This window comes from Rattus norvegicus, chromosome 16, assembly GCF_036323735.1.
Source record: "Rattus norvegicus strain BN/NHsdMcwi chromosome 16, GRCr8, whole genome shotgun sequence".
NCBI lineage: Eukaryota > Metazoa > Chordata > Mammalia > Rodentia > Muridae > Rattus > Rattus norvegicus.
Window position 1 is genome coordinate 75666442 of NC_086034.1, and position 26498 is coordinate 75692939.

At 49.5% G+C, this 26498-nt stretch overlaps 1 protein-coding gene across 28 annotated transcripts in view; it reads right to left on the minus strand.

The window, feature by feature from the left end:
* Ank1 (ankyrin 1) overlaps positions 1 to 26498 on the minus strand; it is a 178641-nt gene that overhangs the window by 87618 nt on the left and 64525 nt on the right. For 4 of the 28 annotated variants that reach the window (XM_063275453.1, XM_063275452.1, XM_063275449.1 and 1 more), the window contains exon 1: positions 5030 to 11748. The exons of 21 other annotated variants lie outside the window; for them this stretch is intronic. In XM_063275453.1, the coding sequence (XP_063131523.1) occupies positions 5030 to 5068 (39 nt within the window). In that variant the 5' untranslated portion in view covers positions 5069 to 11748. Of the gene's footprint in view, positions 1 to 5029; positions 11749 to 26498 lie in introns of those variants that run through there. 3 more of the 28 variants (NM_001395567.1, NM_001395566.1, NM_001395564.1) reach the window with 1 other exon arrangement.

Sequence of the window (26498 nt, forward strand, 5' to 3'; positions counted from 1 at the left end):
GAGATCAGCCTAGATTCCTTAGGCCGGCCCTCAATCCAGAACTCAGTGTCCTTAGGGAAGATGCACCCAGAGGGGAGAAGCAGAGAGAGGGACTGAGCCACGAGCCGGGTGGCCTTGAAGAGGACGGAACACAGAAAAGCTTCCCTTGTAGATGCAGCATGGTCCATTTCTGCTTCATTTGGATGTTTGGTTATCCTGCCTGGTAAGGGACAGACTCTTATTTTTTTGAGTCATCTGGTTTGTGGGGCATTGGTATCATGGCTGCACAAAACTAATACAGGTTAGTGGTCAGGCTCCCTAACTTGAAAGAGTTGCAGTCCACAACCACCAATCCGAGATACTGTGAAACAGTCTAACTCTCTCTCTCTCTCTCTCTCTCTCTCTCTCTCTCTCTCTCTCTCTCTCCCCAATCCCCACCCCCGACAAAGGGTCTCTGTGCTGCCATCAATAGCAAGTGCATGATTGTAAGTGGAAAACAGTCATGAGTATTGAAACCTTTCCCCAAGCTAGTCTTCCTCAGGTCCATGTATATTGTGTAAATAATGCGTCTATTACGTAAGTTTGAGCCCAAGCCCTGAGGCTGCCCACTAATGTCTAAGGCAGGCTCCCTTTCCTGCCCTGTCATGTCAGGGGGCTCTCTTCTCTCCTTTCTGGTGCCCTGTAACATTTCTGGGCCTTGGCTACAGGCCTGCACCTGAGTATTTTCTGGCCTCCAGGGTTCTGTCTCGTCTGATCTGTGGATTCACTTCCTTTGCCTTCAAGGTCCCACTGGGCACCTCTGCTACAGGACACTGTAGCAGAACCTTAAGAATTTAGTGTCCCTGATTTTAGGAGCTGAAGAGGTTTGCAACCCCATAGGATGAACAACAATATCAACCAACCAGACCTCACCAGAGCTCCTAGGGACTAAACCACCAACCAATGAATACACATGGAGGGACCCATGACTCCAGCCACATATGTAGCAGAGGATGGCACTGTCCAGCATCAGTAGGAGGAAAAGCCCTTGGTCCTGTGAAGGCTCCTTTTCCCCAGTGTAAGAGAGTGCCAGGGCGTTGAGGTAGGAATGGGAGCATCCTCATAGAAGCAGGGGAAGGGGGTATGGGAGACGGGAGGAAAAGGGGATAACATTTGAAATGTAAATACATAAAATATCCAAGAAAAACAAAATTGAAAAAAAGAATTTTAGTGTCTTTACATCTAGAAATGACAGGGAAGGAACTTGATTTTAGATTGAAGGACTTTTTAAAAAAAGTGTCCTTTTCTAGTTTTAACTGTTTGCTTCTTGGAGCAGGTACTAAACCCTTTGACCCCTTCAGAGTATTCTCTGACTGGAGGGTCAGCTTCTTCGGCAGGGCCCTGAGGTGGGGGAGACGAGAAAAGAGGAGGACCTGCTCACAGGTTCCCTGTGCTCAGCAGAATCAGACAGCCTCTCCCTCAGATGACAGTTACGATTGCTGACTCAGAAGAGCTTTCTGAATCCAACTGGAGGGAAAACACATTATTTCCTAAGCAGAGGAGTGTTAAAGAGGCCCTCTTTCCACCAATGAGGTTTTTTTTTTTTTTAACAGCACAATAATAGGATTCAGGATAAAAAACCTCAAAGTGTGGGATAAAAATAAAGCAATCTCGGTCAGATACCACTGCCTGTCCAAAGCCCCGGTGATGGGAAAGAATACGGCAGACAAGCAGTGAGCAGGAGCCAATCCACAGCAGAGTGCTTAGAGGGTTTCCGCAGCTTCCAGGCAAAACCAGGGCAATTCCAACAGCAGGCCCTGGGCCAAGGGCACCGCCAACTGCTCGGGGCTGGGGATGGGAGCCGAGACCTTATACACTCAAGGCAAGTGTTTTACCATCAACCCCAGTCTGAGAGGTGGGTGCCATCGCCACCCCCGTTTTAGAACCAGTTAACCGGAGGGTTGGGGAGGTGAACGACTCCCCCGATTCTACAGCTCAGTATCAGTCTAGGAAGGTGCATGGGACTCTGAGGCCTATGATGCCAAGGTGCGTTCTCAGTGTATCTTTTATTTTATTTTATTTTTACCTGACTGTTCATTCAGGCAAATCTGCCAGGTATAAGGCGGGTAAGGGTGCAGTTTAATTTAGGTGGGTCCTACAGGTCCCATCTCTGTCTCTGAGCACTGTGTCAAGGCCAGTATGGGCCTAGAAAGGAGTCACCTCAGTCCAGGCCCTTTATTCTTTTCTTCACAGATGATGAAACTATGAACATAGAAAGAATGGCTTAATGTCACCTGGGTAGTTGGAAGCCAGGTCCAGGGTAAGGCTGTGTCCCCTTTGCCTTTCGCCTCTCGAAAGGATAGAGTAGTCAGGACACAGCAGCATTCTTGGGGTGACAGGCACATAATGACGTCACTCCCACCAGCTACTATGTGCCACACCCCCTAGTTCTACAATGGGTTTATTAAGGTTTTAAGTCCAGTATTACGTTGGGAGTGGGCGGAATGAAAAAAGGGAGAGAGAGAGAGAGAGAGAGAGAGAGAGAGAGAGAGAGAGAGAGAGAGAGAGGAGAGACTGACTTGGAATATAGTGACAGAGTTCTAAAGTAGCCAGTGGCATAACAAGGACTAATGGTTCCACTCCACCATCATTCATGAGAGTCTCACGGAGGTTGGATGATTCTCGGGCTGCAGAGCAACGGCTCTGGTTGGCATACAAGACTACTATCTTGCTCTTCCAACCCCCTCTGCCCACCTGTCTAGTTCGGCTACCCCAATTTAACTCCCTATTCCTGGTGTGCATGATCACTTTCTAAACGGTTTAACAGGGGAAGGGAGTCAGAAGAAACCCAAAGCCTTCCATTAAAAATACTGACCTGAATAAAATACTAACCAGAAAAGCAAAAGTAACAACATACTATGCATGCCCCTGGGCCCTGATTAACCAGAACGAAGTTGCTGGATTTCTTGAAGTCCATCCATCCCCTGCCAGGTAGCCTCAGAGGTTGCTGTGTGAAAGGAGGCCAGGCTGGGGTCACCAGAGAAGGCCTGCTCTCTGTCAGGAGAACTCAATCCACAGATCTTTACTTCCTCAGTTGGCTATGGAAGGAGAACACTCCCTGGGTGCCTTTATCTCTTCCTCTTGTCTCCATCTCTCTTCCCTCCTCCTCAACCTCCCTCTTATGTGTGTGGTGGGCATGTGTGTGCAGTCCCATGTACATGTGTGTGCATGTGCGCATGTGCATGTGTGTGTGTGTTTGTGCGTGAGTGTGTGTTGGGACAGAGCATACATTTTCTTATATGTTTGGCCCGTATCCCTTCCATTTAACTCACGTGCTCTAATTTCCTTTCAACACAAGTACAGAGCTCCTGTTACCTTTTAAGCACTCAACATCAGTCGATTGCTTTGCTCCTCCCAAGAATTCCTGGAGCAGGTTTTTATTCTCTCTCTGTCTTTGCAGATGAAGTGACTAGCTCACAACGTTGAGTAACTCGCCCAGCCACACCGTTAGCAGCGACTGGCCTGGCCGGGGTTTGAATCTCGTGCTTTCCCAGGGTCTCTCTAACCACCTGTTATCACTTGCAAAGGTTCCTAGGGTTCCTGTGGAGTTCAGCTGTAGCTAGAGGACACTTACTTGCCTTCAGAGGCTGAAGCAAGGGGATGGAATTGCTGCTGGGACTCGAGTTAGGGAAAGTCGTAAGACAGGGTAAACCCTGTTCCCTACACTCAGACTATGGTGAAGTGTGTACTTCTTGAGCGAATTGATACCAGCATAGCCGTGGCCCAGGAGTCTAGTGTTCTGGGAGGGGGACTCTGGGAACATGATAATAAATGCCAGTATCTCTGTAACTCACTACAGTGCTTCCAAACTCACTGTAGGGTAGGCTATGTTTCATTTCACACTAGTGGGAGGCCTCCCAGTCGCACCTCCTTTGGGGTCTGAGCCTGCCTGAGTTCGGCAGAGCCTAACTTCTCCAATCAAGGTCTTGAGTATCCAATTCCCCTCTGCAAAGATGGGTGGAAATGAATCTCGGCAGAACGCAGTTTCTTTGGCAAACCATGGTGGGAACTCCAGGAAAGACGATCTCACAGATCCGGGCCGGGGGGGGGGGGTGTCAGGTGGGGGGTGGCTCACCCATCAGTTCGGTTCATCTAGCGTGTATGAGGTCCTGGGTTCCGCTCACGCAGCGTTAAGTGCGAAATGAGCTTTACACCCAGATCTGGTCCTCCAGGCCTTTGTCAGGCCTCCCATTAAAGTACAGTGCTCCAGCCCGGGCTTTCATTCTTTGTGTTTTGTAAAAACAGAAGCGAGACCCGGGCTACCACTCTGCCTGTGATTCCTTTCCAGAAAACGAGAGTGTCAAAGAACCCTAAACAGACCACAGTTGGATACAATGAATGAAAACCAGAGATGCGGCTGAAGAAGCAGCTCTGCGAGCGGGATGGGCTCCCCCTTTAATCCCTGCAGGGACCTATCTTGTCTTGGAGGCTGTGTGGTACAGGTGTGTGCAAAGCTGGGTGAACCCCCAGGCGGAAGACCTGCCTGTCCATTCCCAGTTCCTGCTTTTCCACTTGATGTTCTGTGCCTCTTCAAGTTGCGAGACACTAGTTTTCCCATTGTTAAAACAACAATGCAAAGCCGGGCTCTGTCATGCAGAGGTCTGCTTTTCTGTGCCCCATTCATTTCTGCTCCCTAAGGGACTTCAGGGACTTAGGGATTTCTAAAGACTTGGGGTCAGGCTCGCCTGTGCTCCCTACAGGGTCGCCAGTGCAGCCGAACCCACCGGACTCTGTCTCTGTTCCCCAGTGAGGGGCAATGCGCCCCAGTGCAGCTGCCCCCTGGCTCCAGCCAGCTTCAGGTCATGCCCGTGGGTGTCTCCCGGGGCCCAGCCTTGGCTGGCCGCAGCCTCCAGGCCTGAGGAATTTTCCTCTGGATTCCGCGGAGCCGCGGCGTGAGGCAGCAGAAGGGCAGACCCGGCGCGTCCCCGCTCACGACCCGCCACCCCACGACCCGGAAAGTTGGCACGTGCCGCCCCCTCCCCTCCTGTCCGCCTCCTGCCCCCGCACTCACCGCGGGGTCTGACCCCGACCTGCGCGGCCGTTCTGCCATCGCCCGGCGCCCGTTGACACCGGAGCTCCCTCGGCGTTATCTGCTGGGCGGCGCGGGGCGCGCGGGCAACTTACGAGGCATCTGGCTAAAAATACAGCCGCCCCCCGCCCCCCTCCGCGCACGCCTGCTCCGGCGCCACGACCCTGCGCGCGCCGCTAACGCCACCGGGTCATTTTCAGTCCATTATCGCGTCAGGCGGGAAAGAGCCACGATCCCCCGGGGGCAGGCCCTGCCGCTGAGCCCCGCAGGCCACCGAGCTGCAGGTGCGCCGCTGAAGCCGGGCACATGTGGCCAATGCGACCGAGGAGCTCCAAGCTGCACAGCGCTCTCGCCCTGTCTCGGCCGCCAGGGAGCCCGCAGCAGGCCAGCGTGAGCTCAGCAAAGTCTGTTTGTGCCCCGTGGATAATTTGTATATTTCCAGCTCTTCCATCACAGCCGAGGCTCCAGATTGCATAGCTTATTCCAGAGGCTGTGCCAGAGCCCCAGTGAATGAAAATGCGGAGTTAGGGACAGGCGTGTTAATCTTACTACTGCCTCTCTTTCTCCTCCCCGAGGTGGCCTGGTTAAAATGCCACTTCTGGCTGTGGACCTGGAGGAGGTATCCTGGTTTCTGATCGGGGCAGTAGGCACCTTTTCCTGGGGGTCATTTCAGGCACGGATGTCAAAAGCATGTCGGGAGCTGGTGTAGTGTTGGGGGTGGGGTGACACTATGCCAATCAAGGCCAACTCAGACTGATGAGAAATGGCCAGAGAAAGCTGCCCCAAGCGACATGGTGCAGGTTCTTGCTTTCTTCAAATGACAATCTGCGCCACGCAAATGCCCTCTTACCAACCCTGCTGCCGGACCTGTCCAGCAGTGTCTTGTGTGAGGATAAGAATGCAGGACCACTGTAAACGGAAGGGCATTATCTCACTTTCCCTCAGTCACCTGTGAGCTGAATGGACAGTGCTGAGCTCAGAGTCACAGCGCTGGCCAAGCTCACCACCAGCAAACAAAAGGTGCAAGGCCCAAAGCAAACTCACTCAAGAACCTTCCATGAATAGCTCTGTTAAAATCCCCAGGAAACTGCAGGGCTTGGGAAACAGTTCAGTGGATAAAGTCCGAAGTAAAACCATGATGACCAGAGTTTAGACCCCTCCCGGCCAGAACACATACAAATGCCAGACAAACATGGCGGCCTCATGTAATCCCAGTACTTGAGATGCACTCGGGGGATACCCAGGGAAAGCTGGCTAACCACACTCTCTGGAATTAGCTGGCAAGCTCTGTGAGAAACTCTCCCTCAATAAATAAAGTCAAGGAAGACACCTGACTTGGGTCCTCCACACACATGTGCTCACACGGCACGTATATAAATAACACATACATGCAAAATAAAAGAGTGTGCAGCGCCAGGAGACCCAAGGTGACGATGACCAGAAGACATGGATCAATCTAAAGTGTTCATCAAAGAAGTGGTATAAATTCTGCAACCAAAATGTATCCTAATAAAGCCAGCTCTATCTGAAGTCAGAAACATCACAGCTCTCCAGGACCCAGCACCACAGGAGGCCGAATTTGAAGACAGATACATTCTACAGGACTTTGGGAAATGCCTACACTGCTGTACCAAGGTACAAGTGTTAGTGTCTCTTCCCTTCTTCCCCACTGCTGAGACCACAGGACACGCTATACACTTCTTGCCTGTGTGCCCCTTAAAACTGCCTCCCGAGTTTACTCAGAGCCTCTGCACAGAGAGTGTCAATTAATAAGTCATGGTTACCGGAACAGCCCTGACTGCAGCCCAGTAGAGCATCCCAGGGGATACTAAGCTCCTCTTCCAACATTAATATTTAGAGAGATTGTGCCCTACCCAAATGGAAGATAAATAGCGTGTTTTGTTTTTCACTTCCAAAACACCACGTGACTTGCCGAAAGACCTGACAGGCTAATTTCAAGCTGTTTGAGGTGTGGCTAGCCTCTTAGGATCTGTCTATTTAAAATGCACAATTTGGTAAGTTTTGACATTAGCACACCTCTAGGATACCACACCATAATTAAGATAAGAAATGTATGAATCACCTCCAAAGTTTCCTGGGTCCCCCAGGTACTCAGTCTCTGCCACCCGCCTGCTGGTCTACATTCTTTAGACACCATAGCAGACATGGGGCAGTGTTTCACTGTGGTTTTTAAGTCGTATTTTCTTTAATAACTATAACATCTTTTCAGGTGCACATCTGTCACCCATGCATCTTTTTTAGTAATGCATTTGTTCATATTTTTTGCTCATTTTAAACTGAAATGTTTCTCTTATTGAAATTCTGTCAGTGTATCTCTCTCTGCCTCTGTCTCTGTCAGTCTCTCTGTCTCTGTCTCTCTGTCTCTGTTTCTCTCTCTCTGTCTGTCTCTCTGTCTCTGTCTGTCTCTCTCTCTCTCTGTGTGTGTATATATACACATGTGAATTGTTCTAGGAATCAACCCTAGTGTCCTTTCCCAGGCCTGGCAACCTCACACCACAAGTGAATTACAAACATCAACTGTTGAAATGGCTGAATTGTTGTGTTCTATATTCCTTACTCTTTCTCTACATGACTGGCACAGAGCTGAGCTAATTTTCAAGGCTGACATTATAGTCCGTTTCACTCCTCATCAGGATGCCGTGTGCCATGGGACTAAAGATGTGCAGAAAGGATCGGGCTGGACAGAACATCCCAGCTGCAAGGGGAGAGACAAATCAGCTTACAGTTCCCAGAGTGTCTCTGTCAGGGCAGCCATTGCAGAGAACGCTAGTTTACCATGGAAATGACAATGGAAGCTGGTGGACTTCCAAGCTTCTCTTTGAGCACTGGGGACTTTTCCCTCTACCCACCATTGTTACTACACTCTTGGATCCCATATATGGTCACCCTCCTCCTCATCTCCCATGTTTACCCTACATCAAGATGCTACACTTTCTAAGCTCATACCTACTGTGCCCAGAATCGCTGGGCACAACATCCACAGGAATCTTCTCCAACACAGAGCCCAGCATTGGTGAGCTGAGGCAGGTAGGAGCGGCTGGCAAAGAGAGCCCAGGCTCCTTCGTCTAGCCCATACTTTCACAGGATCTGCGGTGTCTCCAAGCTTGCCAAATTCTTTCCAGGCTCTCTGCAGCTCCCTCACCTTAGAAACATAATGAAGTACTGGGGGTCCCAGCTGCAGAACTGGGTCACTTGAAATTATGTCAGGAGACTATGTGGGAGGAGAAGAAACTAGCTGGGCTTGGTAGCACACACCTCTCATCTCAGCACTCAGGAGCCTGATGTTGGGGGTTAGTGAATTCCTGGCCAGTCTGGTCTACACAGAGGGACCTTGTCTCAATGGGGGGAGAGGCGATTGGTGACTTGACAAAGTGAGAAGTTCCCAGGGTGATGGGAGCCCTGGATATATATAGACTGTGCCTGCCTTCCCCCACCCAAGGGGCTGTTCATTCTCTAGCTCTTCTCAAAACTTGGAAGAACATTTTCTCTCTCTCTCTCTCTCTCTCTCTTTTTTTTTTAAGTTCTAAGCTCATCATACCTCCAGGACGCTGAGGAACAGGATGAGCTTTGTCCACTAATCTGGTATGCAAGATGGCTCTCCCATAAACATGACATCAGAGCCATGAGCTGGGGTAAAGGCAGAGTTCAAGCGTCTTGGGTCCCTACCACAGATGCCCTGCTATAACTGTCCCATCGAAATGACAAGGCTTGGAACTCACTTAACGGCAACAGAAAGTCTGCTCTCCTGGGTGGCATAACACCCTTTCTGTGAGCAAGGCCGAGCCTTCCACATCAGAGAAACAAAAACAGTTCTGCCTACCCGCCTAAGGGTTGTGTGGGTGATGCATAGGTGTCTGGCACACCGTGATATATGGTAGGTACCCAATGCATGAGTGCTGACACAGCTTTTCTCTTTCTATCATCTCCCTAACTGAGGTCTTGTTCTAAAGCTTTCTCCCTGAAGTCTAGAGTGTTTCTGATCTACCCTAGACAAATTGAGGTCTAAAAGAGGAGCCCCCCACCCCAAGGATCTCCAGATCTCTGAGTTTTGCATGTGCCATCTTTGACTTGACGTTTTCTACACAGACAACATAGTTCTCAAGAAGCAGCTACAAAGACGTGGTGCCTCCAGCCATGTCTGAGGGCTTCTTGTAGCATTTTTGCCTTGGTCCCCTCTTTATCACTTCTGCCTGTCACCCACACAGGGAGTCACCCTGGCTCCTAAGGACTCTGGGCACCATTGATAAGGGCGTGCCTGAGGTACTCCACCCTTTACTGAGAAAGGCAGGAGGTTTATCACCCTGAGGAGCCATGAGTGGACCACCCAATGGAGTGTGTGAGGCGCCAGGAGTGTCCCTGTGGGGGAAATGTTATTCCTCCCCTATGTAACTTGCCATAACCATCTGCTCACCAAGTAACTAGGGAGGATCTTTCTAAAATGTTTCAGAGAACGCTGATACTTTGATTCCATTGAGTGGCTGATGGCTCAATGGCATACTCTGTGCTCCCTACGTGTGAGGCCCTCAGCAGAATGAATAAGTAAATAAATGTTCTATTGAACTGCAAGAAGCACAGCATCCCCACCTAACACCCGTGGGGCGCCTCCTGAGCATCGTCACACGAGGACAGCAGAGAGGGAGAGAAACCCTGGCTGTTCCTCTTTAACAGTCTGAGGTCCCAGTAGCTAATTGGGTAACCCTGGGCACCCAGCCTCCCTGAGTGGACTGATGGCAAGTGTGGGGACTATTTAGGGAGGTGACCAGGGCTGGGTATCAGGTCCCACAGCATTGGCACGGGTGTCTGTCATGTTCCTTTTAAGAGAGTTGAATACCTTGGAAGTCTATTTTTAAACTCAAAAGGAAAAAAAAAAAACGCTGCATGGATTCCATGGGGGCCCTTGGCAAACTAGAAACAATTACAGTGGGGGAAGGGGTGGCAGAGTGTGGCTGAATCTAGGACTTTCTCTTTGCACACATATGGAGGTCTCGTTGCTCCTGGGATCAGATACTAACACAGGACGGCTTAAGCTACAGGCCGACTGTTTGGCTCAGCCTGGATGGAATTTGAGTCTGACTGAGCCTGTAAGTTAGTTAGAAGCAGTGTCTATGCTGGCTCTGGCTTTTCAGTGGTGAGCTTTGTTTTTTTGTTTTGTTTTTTTGTTTTGTTTTTCATATCTCTGAGTCCTATTGTGAAAAAAAAATCCGTGTTTTTTTTTTTTTGTTTTTGTTTTTGTTTTTTTTTCTTTTTTCTTTTTTTCGGAGCTGGGGACTGAACCCAGGGCCTTGCGCTTTCTAGGCAAGCGCTCTACCACTGAGCTAAATTCCCCAACCCCCCATTTTTTTTTACACTTGATCTTAGCCAAAAGGCCGAGAAGCGATCCCATTTTTTTTTAATACCTGTCAAATATATGTTCTGGAATGCCTGCCACTTCTAGCACCGCAGAGACTCCAACCAAGAATTTGCCAGTAGCGCACAAACCAAGCGTGACCTCCCTTGTGACCACTGTACTCAGTGCCTGGAAAACCCAGTCCTTAGGCTGGAGAGGAGAGGCCAGGAGATTGGACCAAGTAGTACATCAGCAGGAGACAGAATTATTTTCCCAATACTGAGCCATAAACAGACTCCGGTATCACCGTGGCTCATCGACGGGACAGATGAGGAGCACAGACTGTTTTCTGTACAAGAGCAGATCAGAACTTGAATATCCCTTCCTCTTTTTAGTAGGAGAGGGAACTAGAACTCCTAAGGAAAGACATGCCTTGAGCTGGTAACTATTTCTCCTGGGGCCGCCAGGAGCGAAGGAGGGGTAAGGCCCCCTTACAGACCTACTCACTTTGGAAGTCACAGGGTCCAGCATGGAGACTGCACCTACCTCGAGAGACCAGCAGGACCAAACTGAGTCCCAGATCAACCAAATGAGAGCTCCTGCCGGGCTTGGCCCAAACAACAGATGTGAGTCTTAGCATTATGCTGCCACACACCAGAGACGCCATGCATGGGAGCTGAGCCAGGATCTCAATGGATTCAATTCCTTTCCCGTTTTAAAATGAGCTGTATCTGTGAAAAGCTCTCGTGGCTGGTAGGCTAAGCAGCTCAGTGCTACATGAGTTGCCGTGGCGCCTGTTAGGGCATCCTTAGAACCACAGGTCTCTGAGGTGGAGATGAGACACCTGCTTCCCATCCAAGAGTCTGGGCCACGCGTCCAGAAAGAACCACATCCGATCTTCACCCCTCTGGCTTTTCCCACTATCTCTACAAGATACATGACCAAGTCCCGGCCCACAGGAGGCATTTTGTTTCTCGACTGTCAAGGCAGCAAAGCACTCCCATAGCTCCTACCTCCTTGTTAAGGGAGAGAAGATGTGGAGATGGCAGGAGGTGCGTGATTCTTTTCAGGTTTTTTGATATGAGGACTTTCACAATTACTCAGGCTGTCCTTGAGGTAACAGTAGCCATTCTGTCCCAACCTCTAGAGTGCTTTGATCTCTCTCTCTCTCCCTCTCTCTCTCTCTCTCTCTCTCTCTCTCTCTCTCTCTCCCTCTCTCTCTCTCTGTCTCTGTCTCTCTGTCTCTCTCTCCTGTTTCTCTCTCTCTGTGTCTCTCTCTCTGTCTCTCTGTCTCTCCTCTCCCTCCCTCCCCCCTCTCTCCTTCCCCCTCTCTCTCATACACACACACACACACACACACACACACACACACACACACACACACCACCCTGCCTAGTCATAACTACGATTCTAAGAGTATCCCTGTCTTTGAGGGCAGTGGACCACACCATGTCACTCTGCTTTTTGCTCGTCTTCTGTAGGCAGAGCTGGCTGCATGTGCAGCTGACACTCAGAGCAAATGGCTGATGGGAAACCCAACTGTAGGGAAACGAAACGTTCTTGGAGCCATTCGTGAGCCGTTTTGCCATGCTGGTCCCACTTACTGAACCGTCTCTGGTGTTTCGAAACACGAAAGACAAATTCTCTACAGCCTGCCACTGCAGGAAAAACACAAACACCGGAGAAACGGCAACACTACACTCGTAGTCACCGGGCTAACATGGAAACTTGCTTAAGGTGCTAAAAAGATCTACAACTGTGGTCCTTGAAGAATGCCCAAGGATGCTCAGAGAGCTCTACCGGTAACACTCACCCAGGGCAAGTCAGGCCCTTCCTTAGAAAGGCAAGTCTGTCCTATAGGGACCGTGCCATGGAGCAGTCAGGGCCACCAGTGACCCACTTAGGCCTCTCCTACACTGAACAAGTTCTCTTTAAGAGACAAGAGATGGCGAATGGCCCACTGCCAGGCACAGTGATTGCCGCCTACAGCTGCCAAGAGGGGCCTGTGCCCTGAAGTTTGCCATTAGGAAAGGGGCCCTGAGGACCATGACTTGGATGCCTTCCACAGCATTGGCCAATGATAACTCCCCTCAGCGACAAGGAGATGCAGATAAAGGAGCAGGAAGGGGAAGCTTTGAAAATAATAGCTGGAGTGTGTGAGCCACACACTGTTCGAAGCACTTTAGATGTCATAACACGTTTAATCCTCTGCCTCCCCCAGATGTCTACTATTATTACCTTCCCCCCATTCTACAAAAGCCGCAGCAGAGACACCTTAAGTAACTTGCTCCCGAATCACCCCAGGGTGACGCGGGGGTCTGAGCTTGGCCCTTTCAGAGGGGCTGAAGGTATTATTAGGCCAGGCAACAAAAGTGAACCTCAGGATTTTACAGGAGGAACCGCTAGAGCATCCTCGTTGAGTATCATCACCCCTAGTCAGACAAGACCCCAGGCACTGATCTTTATTAATTCAGAGTGGACTATTCGTGTCATTGTCCATAGAGAGTAGGCTCCCAGGGTTTAGTGACAGGCCACTGACCACAGGGTGTCCTTTTCAAGAAGAGTGGGAAAACAGTCTTGCAACAGTGAGCTTCCTCTAACCCTGTCTACACTCACTGACCTCACTGGACACCGATGGCAATTCTTGCTTTAGCCACACCATCCTGATCAGAAGAAAGAAGGTCTCCATGGCAGCGCTATGCCTTTCCCATGGGTCCTGTCTCCTCAGATAGGAAGCATTGGTTACTTGACTCATTGCTGGTATGAAATACCTGGCAAAGGCAATTTAAGGAAGGAAGGAAGAAAGGAAGAAAGGAAGGAAGGACAGAAGGAGGGAAGGACAGAAGGAAGGGTGGGTTTGCTCTAGCTTTTGCTGGCGGAGATAGTTTCTATCTTAGCAGGGCTGGCACAGTGCTGGGAGGAGAAAGGGACAGCTAGTCACACTGCTCCTACAGTCACAGAGCAGAGAGTGACAAATGTCCAGCTCCTTTTCCCTTCCTGTACCAGAGTCCCAACCCATGAGCCTGTAGTGGGTCGGGCTCCCACATTAATTAACCTAACCTAGATAAGCTCCATGGGTATGCCTGGAGACTAACCTGATCTGGATAATCCCTCGCAAACGTCGGTAAAGATTACCCTCTAGGTGAGATATTTCATCAGGTCACCAATCTAGATTAATCATCACAAGCGGCCACAAGGTAGGTCACTTTCCTTCCTGCCCCATGGTCAGGGGCTGGTCTGCTGGCTATACACTGACTTCTCAGGTTTCTTCCCTCTGCCCGCCTCCAAAGCATTGTAAAGCATAACTCAGTTTAAGCTACCAATCTGGATTGATTGCCTCAGACCACCATATCTTTGCCCTATTTTCTTTTCACTGCCAGGGCATGGAAAGCAAGTGCCACACTATTTTGTGTGGGTCTCATCATTCTTTTTTTCTTTCTTTTTTTAATTTGGATAATTTATTTATTTAATTTCAAATGTTACCCCCTTTCCCGGTTCCTCCTCTCCCATCCCTTCTCCCCCTGCTTCTATGAGGTTGCGCCCCCTCCCAACCACCCACTCCCATCTCAACGTCCTGGCATTCCCCTACACTGGGGAAAAAAGCCCTCACAGGACCAAGGGCTTCTCCTCCCATGGATGCCCAACAATGCTATCCTCTGCTACATATGCAGCTGGAGCCATGAGTCTCCCATGTGTACTCTTTGGTGGGTGGTTTGGGTCTCATCATTCCTAATAATTACATGGAGACAATTACTTTCCTATTTAATTTTTGTCTGTGTTCTGGCTGGCTCCTGTATACTGCAGTGCTGATGTCTTCCCTTTTATAGTTGTTTAGATAAAAAGGCAAACACTTGGCTACAGCAAATATCACTCCACCCTGCTCCCCTGACGAAGGCCACCTCCCACAGTGGGAGATGCCCTCCCCTAAGGCCCATCCAGACACCTCTAACCAACACGACAACAAACACAACAACAAGGCAAGCCTGGATGTCCCCTCCACTTCGAACACCGTCTTTAGCCAGTGTCAGGAATGAGGAACCTATTGGAACTGGGAGATCGAGTAGATCCCCAAACCTTACAGACTACTGCTGTGCTTTTGGTTACGACCCCCCCCAAAAAAACCCCTTAGTGGTAAGACCCTGTTGGCAAAGGCACTGAATCCCTGAGTCACAGAATGTGGAGACCAGGAAGCTTCACCCCTACTGGTCATCTTTGACAGTACTAGAGGGTGCTCTGGGCACACTACTAGAGGAGAAAGATGGGCCAACAAGCTGGGGAGCTGAAGGGGTTTGCAACCCCATAGGAAGAACAACAATATCAAGCCACCTGACCCAACCAGAGCTCTCAGGGTCTAAACCAGCAACCAATGAGTACACATGGAGGGACCCATGGCTCCAGCTGCATAGGTAGCAGAGGATGGCCTTGTTGGCCATCCATAGGAGGAGAAGCCCTTGGTTCTGTGAAGGCTTGTTTCCCCAGTGTAGGAGAATGCCAGGGCGTTGAGGTGGGAGTGGGTGGGTGGGAGTGGGAACATCCTCATAGAAGCAGGGGGAGGGAGTATGGGAGGGGGAAAGGGGGATAACATTTGAAATGTAAATACCTAAAATATCCAAGAAAAATAAGATTAAAAGAAGAAGAAGAAGAGGAGGAGGAGGAGGAGGAAGGAGAAGGAGAAGGAGGAGGAGGAGGAAGGAGGAGGAGAAGGAGAAGGAGAAGGAGGAGGAGGAAGGAGGAGGAAAAGGAGAAGGAGGAGGAGGAAGGAGGAGGAAGAAGAAGAAAGAAAGAAGAGGAGGGGGAAGAGGGGAGGGAGAGGAGGAGGAGGAAGGAGAAGGAGAAGGAGGAGGAGAAGAAGAAGAAAGAAAGAAGAAGAAGAGGAGGAGGGAGGAAGAGGGGGAGGGAGAGGAGGAGGAGGAAGGGGAAGGAGAAAGAGGAGGAGAAGAAGAAGAGGAGGAAGAGGAGGAGGAGGGGAGGGAGAGGAGGAAGGAGAAGGATGAGAAGGAGAAGAAGAGGAGGAAGAGGAGGAAGAGGAGGAGGAGGGGGAGGGAGAGGAGGAGGAGGGAGGAGAAGGAGGAGGAGAAGAAGAAGAAGAAGAAGAAGAAGAAGAAGAAGAAGAAGAAGAAGAAGAAGAAGAAGAAGAAGAAGAAGAGGAAGAAGAAAAAGACGACGACGAAGAAAACGACAACTGAGGCTAGACAGTCATAGGCTCTAGGGGAAAACCCCAGTACTTATTCTGCATGTACACACCGGTTTGTCCTCATTGGAGAAGCTGCTTCCCGTAGATGATGATGAAGGACAGAGACCCACAACTAGTCAAGGTGCGGAGACTAGGAGGCTGCAAAATGCTCAGCCCTGAGTGGAGCATCTGCACCGCAACCTTCCTTCCCACCACCCAGGGCTGATTGCAAAAGAGTGGGCAGAACGATTGTGGCTGACTTTCAGGGAACTGTCTTTTGGATATGATCAAGCAATTGTACATGTGAACTCACATCAGTTGTGGTGACGCTCACAAGACCTGTGCATGTTCGAACCAGACCGAAGACAGAATCTGCAGCTTCAGGGTTGGAAGTCAGCAGGCAGAGCCAAGTCTGTGGTGCACGCATGATGTCCAGAGTCCTACAGATGTGGACCTCTGGGCTGTAGATGATGAGGAAGCTAGAAACTCTGAGAAGAACAGGTAAGAAGCCAGGGCATCTGGCTGGGACTGAGCCGGAAGGCAGTCTCAGGAGGATCTATTCTGTTGTCAGTTTGGCATGGTTGGGACTGGGGCACTGTGTCCAAGACACTTCTGGTGTTCCCACAGGCATCACCAACAGCCAGCCTTCAGGTCCCCTCTGGGGACTGTCCTGAGCACAGCCAACCAGAAAACAGACCAAGTTCACCTCTTCTAGATTTATTTTAACCAACATCCTCCAATTATTTCCTCTTCTACTCCAACCGAATTCATAAATAGGACAGCATGTCTCAAAGGCCTGTAGGAGTTTGTTGCGTTAACCTGAGTGACTCAGGATATAGCAGCCACTCTCTTTCCTCCCCCTCACGATGAGGCATCTCCCCTACTGGAGGGAGGGTAGGAGTTAGTGGATCCCTGGTGGATGTCACCAAGGGTGATGAGGTAATGGCTTCCCTGAGTCTGAAGCTCCTCAAAGGAGCTGTCTCCTCCAGGAGTTGCTTGTTCATGACCTTGGATGGATGGGAGTGTGTGTGTGTGTGTGTGTGTGTGTGTGTGTGTGTGCATGTATGTGTGTGTATACATGTGTGTATATGTGGGTGTGTGGTGTATGTGTGGTGTGTGTGTGTATGTGTGTGTATGTGTGTGTGTGGTATGTGTATGGGTGGTGTGTGTGTATGTGTATGTGTGTGTGTGGTGTGTGTATGTGAGGTGTGTGTGTATGTGTGTGTATGTGTGTGTACGTGTGTGTACATGTGTGTGTGTGGTGTGTGTGTGTGTATGTGTGTGTGTGTGTGTCTTAAGAAAGCTTATAGTGTGGCCCAACAATTTCAAATTATAGGTCCCTTAATCTCCCGTCTCCTCAAGTTCTCCCAGAGTCCTGGAAAATCCCAGGAGTCTTGACTACTAGCCTCTGTGTTAACTGTGCCATGACTCCAAGTGATACCTCTTGAATACTATGTGAACCCACTCCCTTGGCCTAGCAGAACTGTGCAATCAGGCAGCTTGGCCCCACATCCCGGGGTGTCAGGTGCCATGGAAGAGACCTCTGCAGGCCCTCAAGTCTCAGGATAGCCAAGCTGAGGTCTCACTCTCCTCCCAACAGATGCCCAAGCTGTACAACAAGTTGCTGGACCATACACTCCTCAATTTCCATCTCCAAACACTGAGATCTCATGACCTGAGGAGACTATCATGGAGAACTGATTCAGCACTGTATCCAACAAGCCTATCCCTTGAATATCTGTGACCCCACCAGAGGCCTAGGCAGTTTGTGATTTGGGGAGCGATGGGGTAGAATCATCTCAGGTGATCTTGGGGAATCAATGTCTACATCTTTAGCTGGAAGACCTGTTGACATTGAATTGATTTTTTTTTACCTCATTTTATATTTTAATCGCCTACACAAATCTGAGTAGCCAAAACACAAATCTAGACCCCAAGCTAAAGAATTCTACCATCCTCCGCTTATGAAATTTGGCGTTTCGTGAACTTGATTGTTAGACCCCAGCTAATCAACAAACAAACAAAGGAAAGAAAAGAATAACAACAAACCATGCCGGTCTATGTCGCCACTGTACCTATGTAGCCCAGGCATTTTCAAACTATCCACACTGAAGAGGCGTCTTTGCTCATCTCGAGTCTAGTTCACCTGACTCAAAGATTCCCCCATATCCACAGAGAGCTATTAAACCATCCATGTGTGAACTACTGGAGTCCTGCTGGCCCGAGGGGAGAAATAAGACTTTAGACTAAGCCAGTTCTCCACAACTGCACACTGCAAGCGTTGTTAGTCAGGCCATCCTACCAGAGCTCTAGAGCTGTCTAGCTAGGAATAAACAGAAGTGGGGAGTGCTACAGAAGTCACTGGGGACCCACCCTCTCTCCCATGTATTGACAGTCTGGGAGTGTATACCTTCCCGGGAGTAATGTCATTGTTGGAAAGTGCTCTCTCTCCCAGAGTTGGGATCTACTCTGGTCATGCACTGGGCACACCACAGCTGAGTCTGCTCCTGCTGAGACAGCATAGGCACAATGGATTTCAGCTGTGTGAATCTTGTCTCCTCTCCATGACCCTTCACCACCTTTCCCTTCATGGTTCCAGACTCTTTTCCCTTGCCAACTACCTGCTTGTGATCCTGCTTCAGAGGCTATAGCCTTCTGTGATGGAGCCTGACCACCATTCTGAGGTTGTGTTTCTCCAAAATGTGTTTCTCCAAAATGTGCTCCCAGGAACACCAACACGGACACCCGCTCTGCCCCAGGAGGCTTGCCGGAAGAGTAGATGTAGAAACCCACGAGTCAGCTGAGCGTTCTAACCCTCAACTGGAGTCTTATAAACACTCGCACCAATGTTTCCTGATCATGGACTCCTGCAGGCTACTCCTGCCTCCTTGTTCACCCCAACTCCACTCACACTCCCAGGCTACCTGGCCCCTAAGAGCCAATCGAATACAGAAGAATTCCCCAGTCCCGACTTCGTTTAGAAACGCCCTGGTTACAGCAGCACATCCTTTAGGAGTCTAATTGGTTAACCTTACAATAAACCCCACAAGGCGTTCTACATATGACGGTCATTTCTTTCTTCCGTGAGGTCCATGGCACAAGTCCATACTGCCACCACAGCACTTTTACATGACAGATATCTGTCACTGAGCTCACGGGCAAGTAGAAAGGCAGGGGAAGATGGTAAATCATTTTCAGGTACCTTTGGCACGTGAACGGTCAGACTCTACACAGCAGAAGCATTCTCTGTGCTCCCCCCAGTGCTTTGTGTGTAACACGCATTTGGGAACTAATCACGTACAGGGGCCTCGTGGCGACACTTTGGCAGATAGAGAAAGCGCACAGTAATACAGCTGCACTGTACGTCTGTGCCATTGCGGAGGAGTTTGGGGTTTGATTTTTGGAAGTAGAGATAATGTCTCTACTCAGTGGCCCCAATAAAGATTTTTGGAAGGAATGAAAAAAGTAGCCCATGCGAATGAAGGTTTCAAAGGTTGCTACCTGCGCCCTATGTAAGGTCGAAACTCCCACCCTTGGAGGCAGTGCCTAGTGTTCCAATTCCTTGGAGTCCCAATGGGAAGCCACCCCGTGGAGGACTGCCCTTGACCAACCCTACCTGTCCTCTCGGGTCCCTGCTTTCCTGGCAGTATGCCCATGAAAACCAAGTGGGATATTGGGGAAGCATCCAAGCCTGGGGACCCCATTACAAAGCCATTCAGGTTTGAGTAAATGGGCCAATAGCTCTGTACCTCCGAGTCACTATCTGTCAAATGCAATGATTGGTGGTGGGGTCACACCTGTGTGGCTGCCCAAGGACCCAGAGAACATTTTCTATTCGTCCTTCACAGACTCGGCGTCCATTCTGGCTGATGCTTCCTAACCTCTGCTCTTCACCCCTTCTTTGCTGGACTCCTAACTTCCCCACCTCCCCACCTGCTGCCCTCAACACTGGTCTGCAGCTGGGATCCTGTTCTAATTTTCTCTCATTTAAAAAATTAAATTTTATTTGCCTGTTTGTTTATTTGTCTTGTGGTTATGTCAGGGTGGCGGGTATGTGTGCCACCGTGCACATGTGGAGGTCAGAGAACAGTTTGTGTGAGTTGACGCTCTCCTACCATGTAGGTCCTGGGGACCAGACTCACGTCATCGGGCTCGGCGGAAGCCACCTTCTTAGCTGGTCAGTGCCCTTCTTCCCAGCTTTTGACACAATGCAATTACAAATCCTGGACTGACATTAAACTGTTGGCAATCTTCCTGCATTAACCTCCAAAAGTGTTGGGGTGACAGCATTCCTATAAATGTCATTAGATCTGGCCCTCTGCTTGCTGGGGACCTTCTATTGCCCAGGGTTGCTCTGACATCATTCAAACACCCTGAAGAGCCAAGTCAGGGTCCTTGTGGATCCCATGCTTACCTTAAATGTATGGCTCTTCTTTCCGGGCCCTGAGCTGCTCAGACACCCTGTAGTTCAGAGTCTTTCCTCCTTTAGTCTCCCTTCCCCTCATTCTCCAGTGCCAATGCCAAATCTTTCCTTATAGCCAATTCAGGGCAACTCTCTTCTTGGATTTCCTACAGTCCTCCCTCTCGCAAAGTTCCCCCTCTTCCGAAGCTCCAAAGATGGCCGGGCCCATCTGAATTCTGGACCTCTGCGTTTGGGTGGTCCGGTAGAGCCTTAGCTCTACTCGAAGCTCTCAACATTTTGGGAGCCTTCGTTGCAGGCCACTTCAAAGCTGCCTCTCCATGGGCCTTCTATATCCCAGAATGCTCAGCAATTGCTTATCAGCCAGAAAAGGCGAGATCTTCAGGACAGTGACTGAGGACCTGAGCCAAGGACTCAGGGCTGTTGTGGACGCCTGGGTGAGAGGCAGGAAGGGGAATCCCAGGAAATCCCCGTGTGTTGCCCCAGAAAGGACTGCGGAGTGAGGAAACTTACTAAAATGGGGTGTTCTGAAGGCAGACCCCCCCACCCTCATCTAGATCTGTTGTCAGCACTGGCTGTGAGCCCAGTGCTGTTAAACAAACAAACAAGCAAACAAACACAATCAGTTCCAATAAGCAAAGCCAGAGCACGAGCTACAACTTAGGGCTGGCCCAGGCACTGCTGGGATGCTGGCAAGCAAGTTCCCTGCCCAAACCAGAAAGGGGTGACGTGGAGAGCAGGACTCAGCTCTGTTGGCTCAAGTCCTCCAGTCCCCACTAAATGTCACTGTGTGCCTGACACACCCAGTGCAATCTGCTAACACTGGGTACTGCCGTGGGCGTCAGTGGCAGGTACCCAGGTCTACGGTTCTTACGGGGTGGGGGTGGGGGACAAGAAAGCAGAAGGTGAAGTGAGCATTCAGAACGGAAACAAACAATCCTAATGGATGGTGGAAATCCAGCCTCTCTCCTTGATTCGCCACCCCCATCAGAAGCCGCTTTCACGAAACGGGAGAAAGACTGGAGTTCTGGCAGAAGGCTATCTTTCTTTCTGAGAGAGTCCACAAGGAAACTTAAGGTGGCATGCAGCAAGCCTTCCTGAATGGATTGACGCATCTTCAAATTCTCCATGTACATGCATGCAGAGTGGTCTTTGAGTTTTAAAAACTGTAGGTATTGATTTAGTGTGAGAGATCCCAAACAGGGAGGAATCAGCTGCTGGGCAGAGCCAGGAGGGACCAGAGGTGGGGAAGCATTTATAGCAGCACAAGCAGCAAGGTTGTAGAGAGTAAACGCCATGCTGAGGGAATGTGTGTTGTTTAAGGGCACAGACCACAATGTGAGTGGCAGAGTCATCCCTGAGTATGGCTCAGAGGGATGGGAAAGGCATCCTTGGGTCCTAGTGTAAATGCTGACAGTCTGTGCAGAAAAGGGTCACCATAGCCCCACCCCCATGTTTACAGTCTGAAGACTGCTGCCCTGTAGAGGTGGCTCCTACTGAGACCAGCTAAACCAGCCTCCTTGTTCAGATGTATATTACAACCCGGCCTCCTGGCTCAGCTGTATGCAGTAACCTGTCTCCCTGTTCAATTGTATGTAATAAATGCATTGTTGTTCGGAGAGCCACAGCTTCTCCATTTGAGCGCCCAGATCACCTGACCCAGATTAGCTATGTGTCCACGTTTGTCTCTTCTTCATTCTCGCCTCATCCCTGCTCAGGGTCTCAGGACCTGAGCCATGCAAAGACAGGACACAGGTTGAAGGGGCACCTGGCCTAGAGCTGGCAGTTAGGTCTGGTTTGTTGGTGATTCTGTTGAAAGCTTACGGGAGCTGGATTGGCAACTCCGTACTAACTGATAACCTGGCGTGGCAATTTGTTCACATTTGACAACAAAAAGACCAATGGCCATTGTTTCTTCACTCTGTGCCTCTTCCAGCCCAGCTCAGAAGGAAGGCTGGCACAGACTCTGATGTGCTGAACTCCAGCCCCAAATCAGAGTACGTAATCAGGAAGGACAAGGAATCAGGAATATGTGATGACACACTGGTGTCTGGGAAGAGTACTCGCATTAGTGTATGGAATTCAACAGAACCAAGCATCAAACATCCATGACAGACAGCCATCTCACAAGTGTCAGCCGCAGCATGGCTTATCTAGCTAAGGCTGAGCTGAAGGAGGCAGAGAGAAAGGAAAACCCAGGAGAGGTTACACAACACACTTACCAAGACGTCCTCTGCTGCTCATCTGCACAGCAGACAGTGCTCTTGCCTAGGATTATGACCATAACCTCAGAATCTTTGTCAGCATAGCATCCCAGCTAGCCTCCATGCAATGGGCCAGCACCGACCCCAGGCAGCAAGGTTCATTCTCTCTCCCTGCTTTGTTGAGTCAGCAATCCATACCACACCCAGTGTTCTTGGCTATAGGGACGAATGTCAGCCCTACCAGTCTTGATGACAGACTCAAGGTCATTCCCCCGCCTGTTTCTCTGATTGCCATTTACCAGGAAGTGTCCGTAATTAATGGGACAGAAGTCATTGATCAGAGACTGCAGATAAGCAAGAATACAAAAGAACTGCCAAGCCTGGCCTCCCTGTCCCTCACTGTTGACATACTGATGTGAACACAGTCACAAGTGAGCTCCACTAGCATTAAGTCATACCCAGACCTAGTCCCCGCCTCCCCACACTGTGCCTCAAAAATCAAGCCTGCGGGACTGTCCTAGACCTAAGGCCCTTGAGTGAGCAGCCAGGCAACAGTCACCAGCTCTGTCTGTAGTAACAGTCTGTTTTGCTCTTTGTCTCACGTGTGGCCATCATTCATATTAAACGAGTCAGTCATTTTTAACCATACTGCATTGGTTCTATATGGTATGATCACCCTTCACGACTTCAGCCATGCTCACCCAGGCACCCATGCTACTGTCCTCTCTGGTGTTTATTCTCATGGGCCTTCATCCCTTGCCAAACTGAACTTCCTGAAGCACAAGACATATCCTAACACTGTCCTACCCCAAATCCTTGCTGGCTTGTTGAATGCCCACAGAGAGGTTTGGGAATGTGCAGTGTGGCCTCTGGTTATCTCTTCATCCTCTTCTCTAATTTCTACCCCCTACCTGTTCCCCTGTGCCTCATAGCCAGCTCCATGAGGTGTCTCCACAAACCCCACAAGTCCATGCTGCCTGTTTTCTATGGAACCCCACTATTTCTCTAAGCCTATGCTGAGTTCTCCCCTTCCTGGGTTTGCAGGTGACCTCCCTATCCCACAGTATCAACTCCTACTACACTAGATCTAGTCTACTAACACAAGCTTGCCACTTGTTGGGGATCAGGGAATATCTGACTGTTGCCTGTAATCCAATACAATTCTATTAGCTTGAATTAAAGGCATGGTGAAAGTAGGAAGAACTTTTAATCTTTTCCAAAGTCCCTAAGATGATATAAAACAATATACTCAATATTCCCGGGATACACGGCCTTTTTCTCATACATACATCCTTCCTCACTATCCTAGGGCAATCTATGTAGCCTACAGTTAACAATGAGGATCAACGGGTGGGAGAGTGGGTCTTTCTCATCTAAGAGTAATACTTAGAAAGTAGCAGATGAAAGATTCGAAGCAAGGAGTTCTGGCTTCAAGAGCCCATGAGTGGAACCATCTGTTGACTAGGGGGCCTGCACCTCATAGCCAGGGTATTGAGACTGCCAAGAGACACACATATGAAAGAACAGCTTCAACATGCCCGGAGTGTAAGTGATGAAGTCACATCCCCTAACCACTGGTCTGGAAACTGAAACTTAGCTGTACCCTGCCACAGGGCAAGGCCAGTGGTTAGCGGCTCATCCCCAATTCTTCCCGTGGAAAGTGGGAGTGACAGCATTGTCTAACAGAGCAGCCTCCTGTCCCATTAACATGCAGGAATAGACAGGTATGGAAATACATGCCTGTGATTCAAGATTCAGAGACTGAGATAGTAGGATTGCCATGAATTTGAGGCCAACCTAAGCTACATAGAGAGGCCTTGTCCAAAAAAAAGAGTATGCAAGATCAAAGAAGGCTCAGTTCTTGCTATTTGTAAAACTACAGTCAAGCATGGTAGCCCATCTCTGTGACATCTGTACCAGGGAAGCTAGGGCAGGAAGATCCTTGCAAGCCCAAGGCCAGCCTGTATAATATAGTGAGTTCCAGGTCAAATCAGCCAGGGTGTATGTGTGGGGGAAGAAAACCAACTCTAGGTCTCCAAACCCAAATCATCCAACCAAACAAAAACTAAAATAAAAGAGGAGGAGGAAGAGGAAGAAGAGGGGAAGAGGAGGAAGAAGAAGAAGAAAAGAAGGAGAAGGAGAAGGAGAAGGAGAAGGAGGAGAAGGAGAAGGAGAAGGAGAAGGAGAAGGAGAAGGAGAAGGAGAAGGAGAAGAAGAAGAAGAAGAAGAAGAAGAAGAAGAAGAAGAAGAAGAAGAAGAAGAAGAAGAAGAAGAAGAACTCTAAACCAAATAGGAAGCAAAAGGCATACCCAGCATTTGAAAGAACAAAGTTGGGGCAGTAAGCCCAATATGTTCCTGGGCTGGTCCATGGCTATCAAGACATGTGCATGAGATGACATTCAGGAGTCATGCAAGATCTCACTGACTCCAGCTTCTATTTCAACATCCCCCATCAACTCACACATTCTGCAGCATGACAGACCCAACTGCTGGGGTTGAAGATTGCAAGATGAAAGAATTCCCAGAAGAGACTATAATGCCCAGGGCCACCGTCCCTCTTTGCTCCCCATCTACTGTCTGCTCTGAATGCTTCCACTCTTTGCATTTACCTTATCTCCTTAAATTTGCACCCAGAATAGTTCCTTGCAGAGAACAAGTCGATATTCTATCAGAAAAGCTGGCATATATGTAATTAATAGAAGATTTTAGAGACAGCTTAGGGAAAAGCATCCCATGGCTGGTCTCTTGGACTCCGTGGCAGATGTGGCAAAAGTGTTCCAGGACTCTAGATTCTTCTGGCACCTTCAAATAACACTGTGGAGATCCCTGCTGGACCCTACACAGACACCCCATGGAGAGTTCCTGCCACTTTGAAGAAAAAAAGAGTGCTAATTCCCATCAAAACAACACAAGCAGCAGACTGAGCTACCTCCCAGCCTTTGAAGTAGCTGGAAACTGCCCATTGCTTGTAAATCATCAGTTGCTGAGCAGAACACAGGAACAGAGCTTTTAAAGCCACTAGCTTCCTGAAGGGTATAGAAGATAGAAACTCCTCTTCCAAAATATTGTTTTGCATCCTGCTTTGGGAAAACAACCACAGAAAACCAGGAACCTTCTCCAGAAAGAGAGTGAGCCTGGGGTAAAAGGGGATGGGGGTGGAGCCATTTGCTTGTTCTGTCTAAGCTATATCTCCACAGTTTCCTGGCAACAGCCAGGTATGCTCCACCTTCACTGTTACCTGGCAACAGCCAGGTATGCCTGACACTATAAAAGGGGCTGCTTGACCCCTCCTCACCCTCTTGCTCTTGCTCTCTCTTGCTCTCTTGCTTATACCCTCTTCCCTCCTTGTTTCTTCTCTCCCCATCCCCCCATTCTCTCCACGTGCTTATGCTCAGCCCCTACTCTACTCCTTGACTCTTCTATTTCTCTACTCTCTCCCTCTCTGCCCCTACTACCCTTTTAACTCCCCTCCCCATGCCCTGAATAAACTCTCTTTTATACTATACTGTTGTGTGGCTGGTCCCTCTGTGGGAAGGGATATCTCAGCATGGGCCCGCTGAGGCACCTCCTTTCCTCAGACCTCCGTAGAACATATCGCCCCTCTCTTTATTTTTTTTTTATAAACACAACATTGGTGCTGAAACCAGAGACATATCCTCTCTTCATCTTTTTATAAACACATCATGTTCAACTTAACTGCTCATCTCTACATGAACAAATTTGTCCATGCACACCATGCTGCCTCCACTCCTGGATCCCTCCCACTGCACACTAAAGTACTTAGTAGGTTGCTCAGACCCACCATCTCCAGGACCACTTCCTTCCTGTGTGGATACAGGAAATTCAGCACCCACAGCAAGCTAGGAAAGATGGTGGTGGCTAGGTGAACACAGGAATCAGGGATCAAAGCAGCTCTCCTGCTAACAAGATCTTCAACCACTGCCACCGCCTGTCCAAGAATGGCAACCCAAACTTTCCCAAAGCAGGACTGTAGGCTATAATCTAGGCCAGGGGCTCCCGTACTCTGAGGCACAGGCACTGGGCCTTTAAGCTGTGACCACCTCCTTCTGCTCCGGCCTGCCTGGAGATTTGTTTTCCAAATTAACAGGCAGATGGATTCTGACAGTCAGTGCTCACCACTTGAGTTAGTAAAGGAGAAATGAAAGGCTCACACTCATTCACTGCTTTTAAATTAACTCACTTGAAAAATATATTTTTTTCAATCCCGTGGAGGAGCTCCTTGGATGCTGGGGAAAGTGAGAGGAAGTGACTCAGGGATGAGTCAGTCTAGAGCGCCGCCCTCCCCC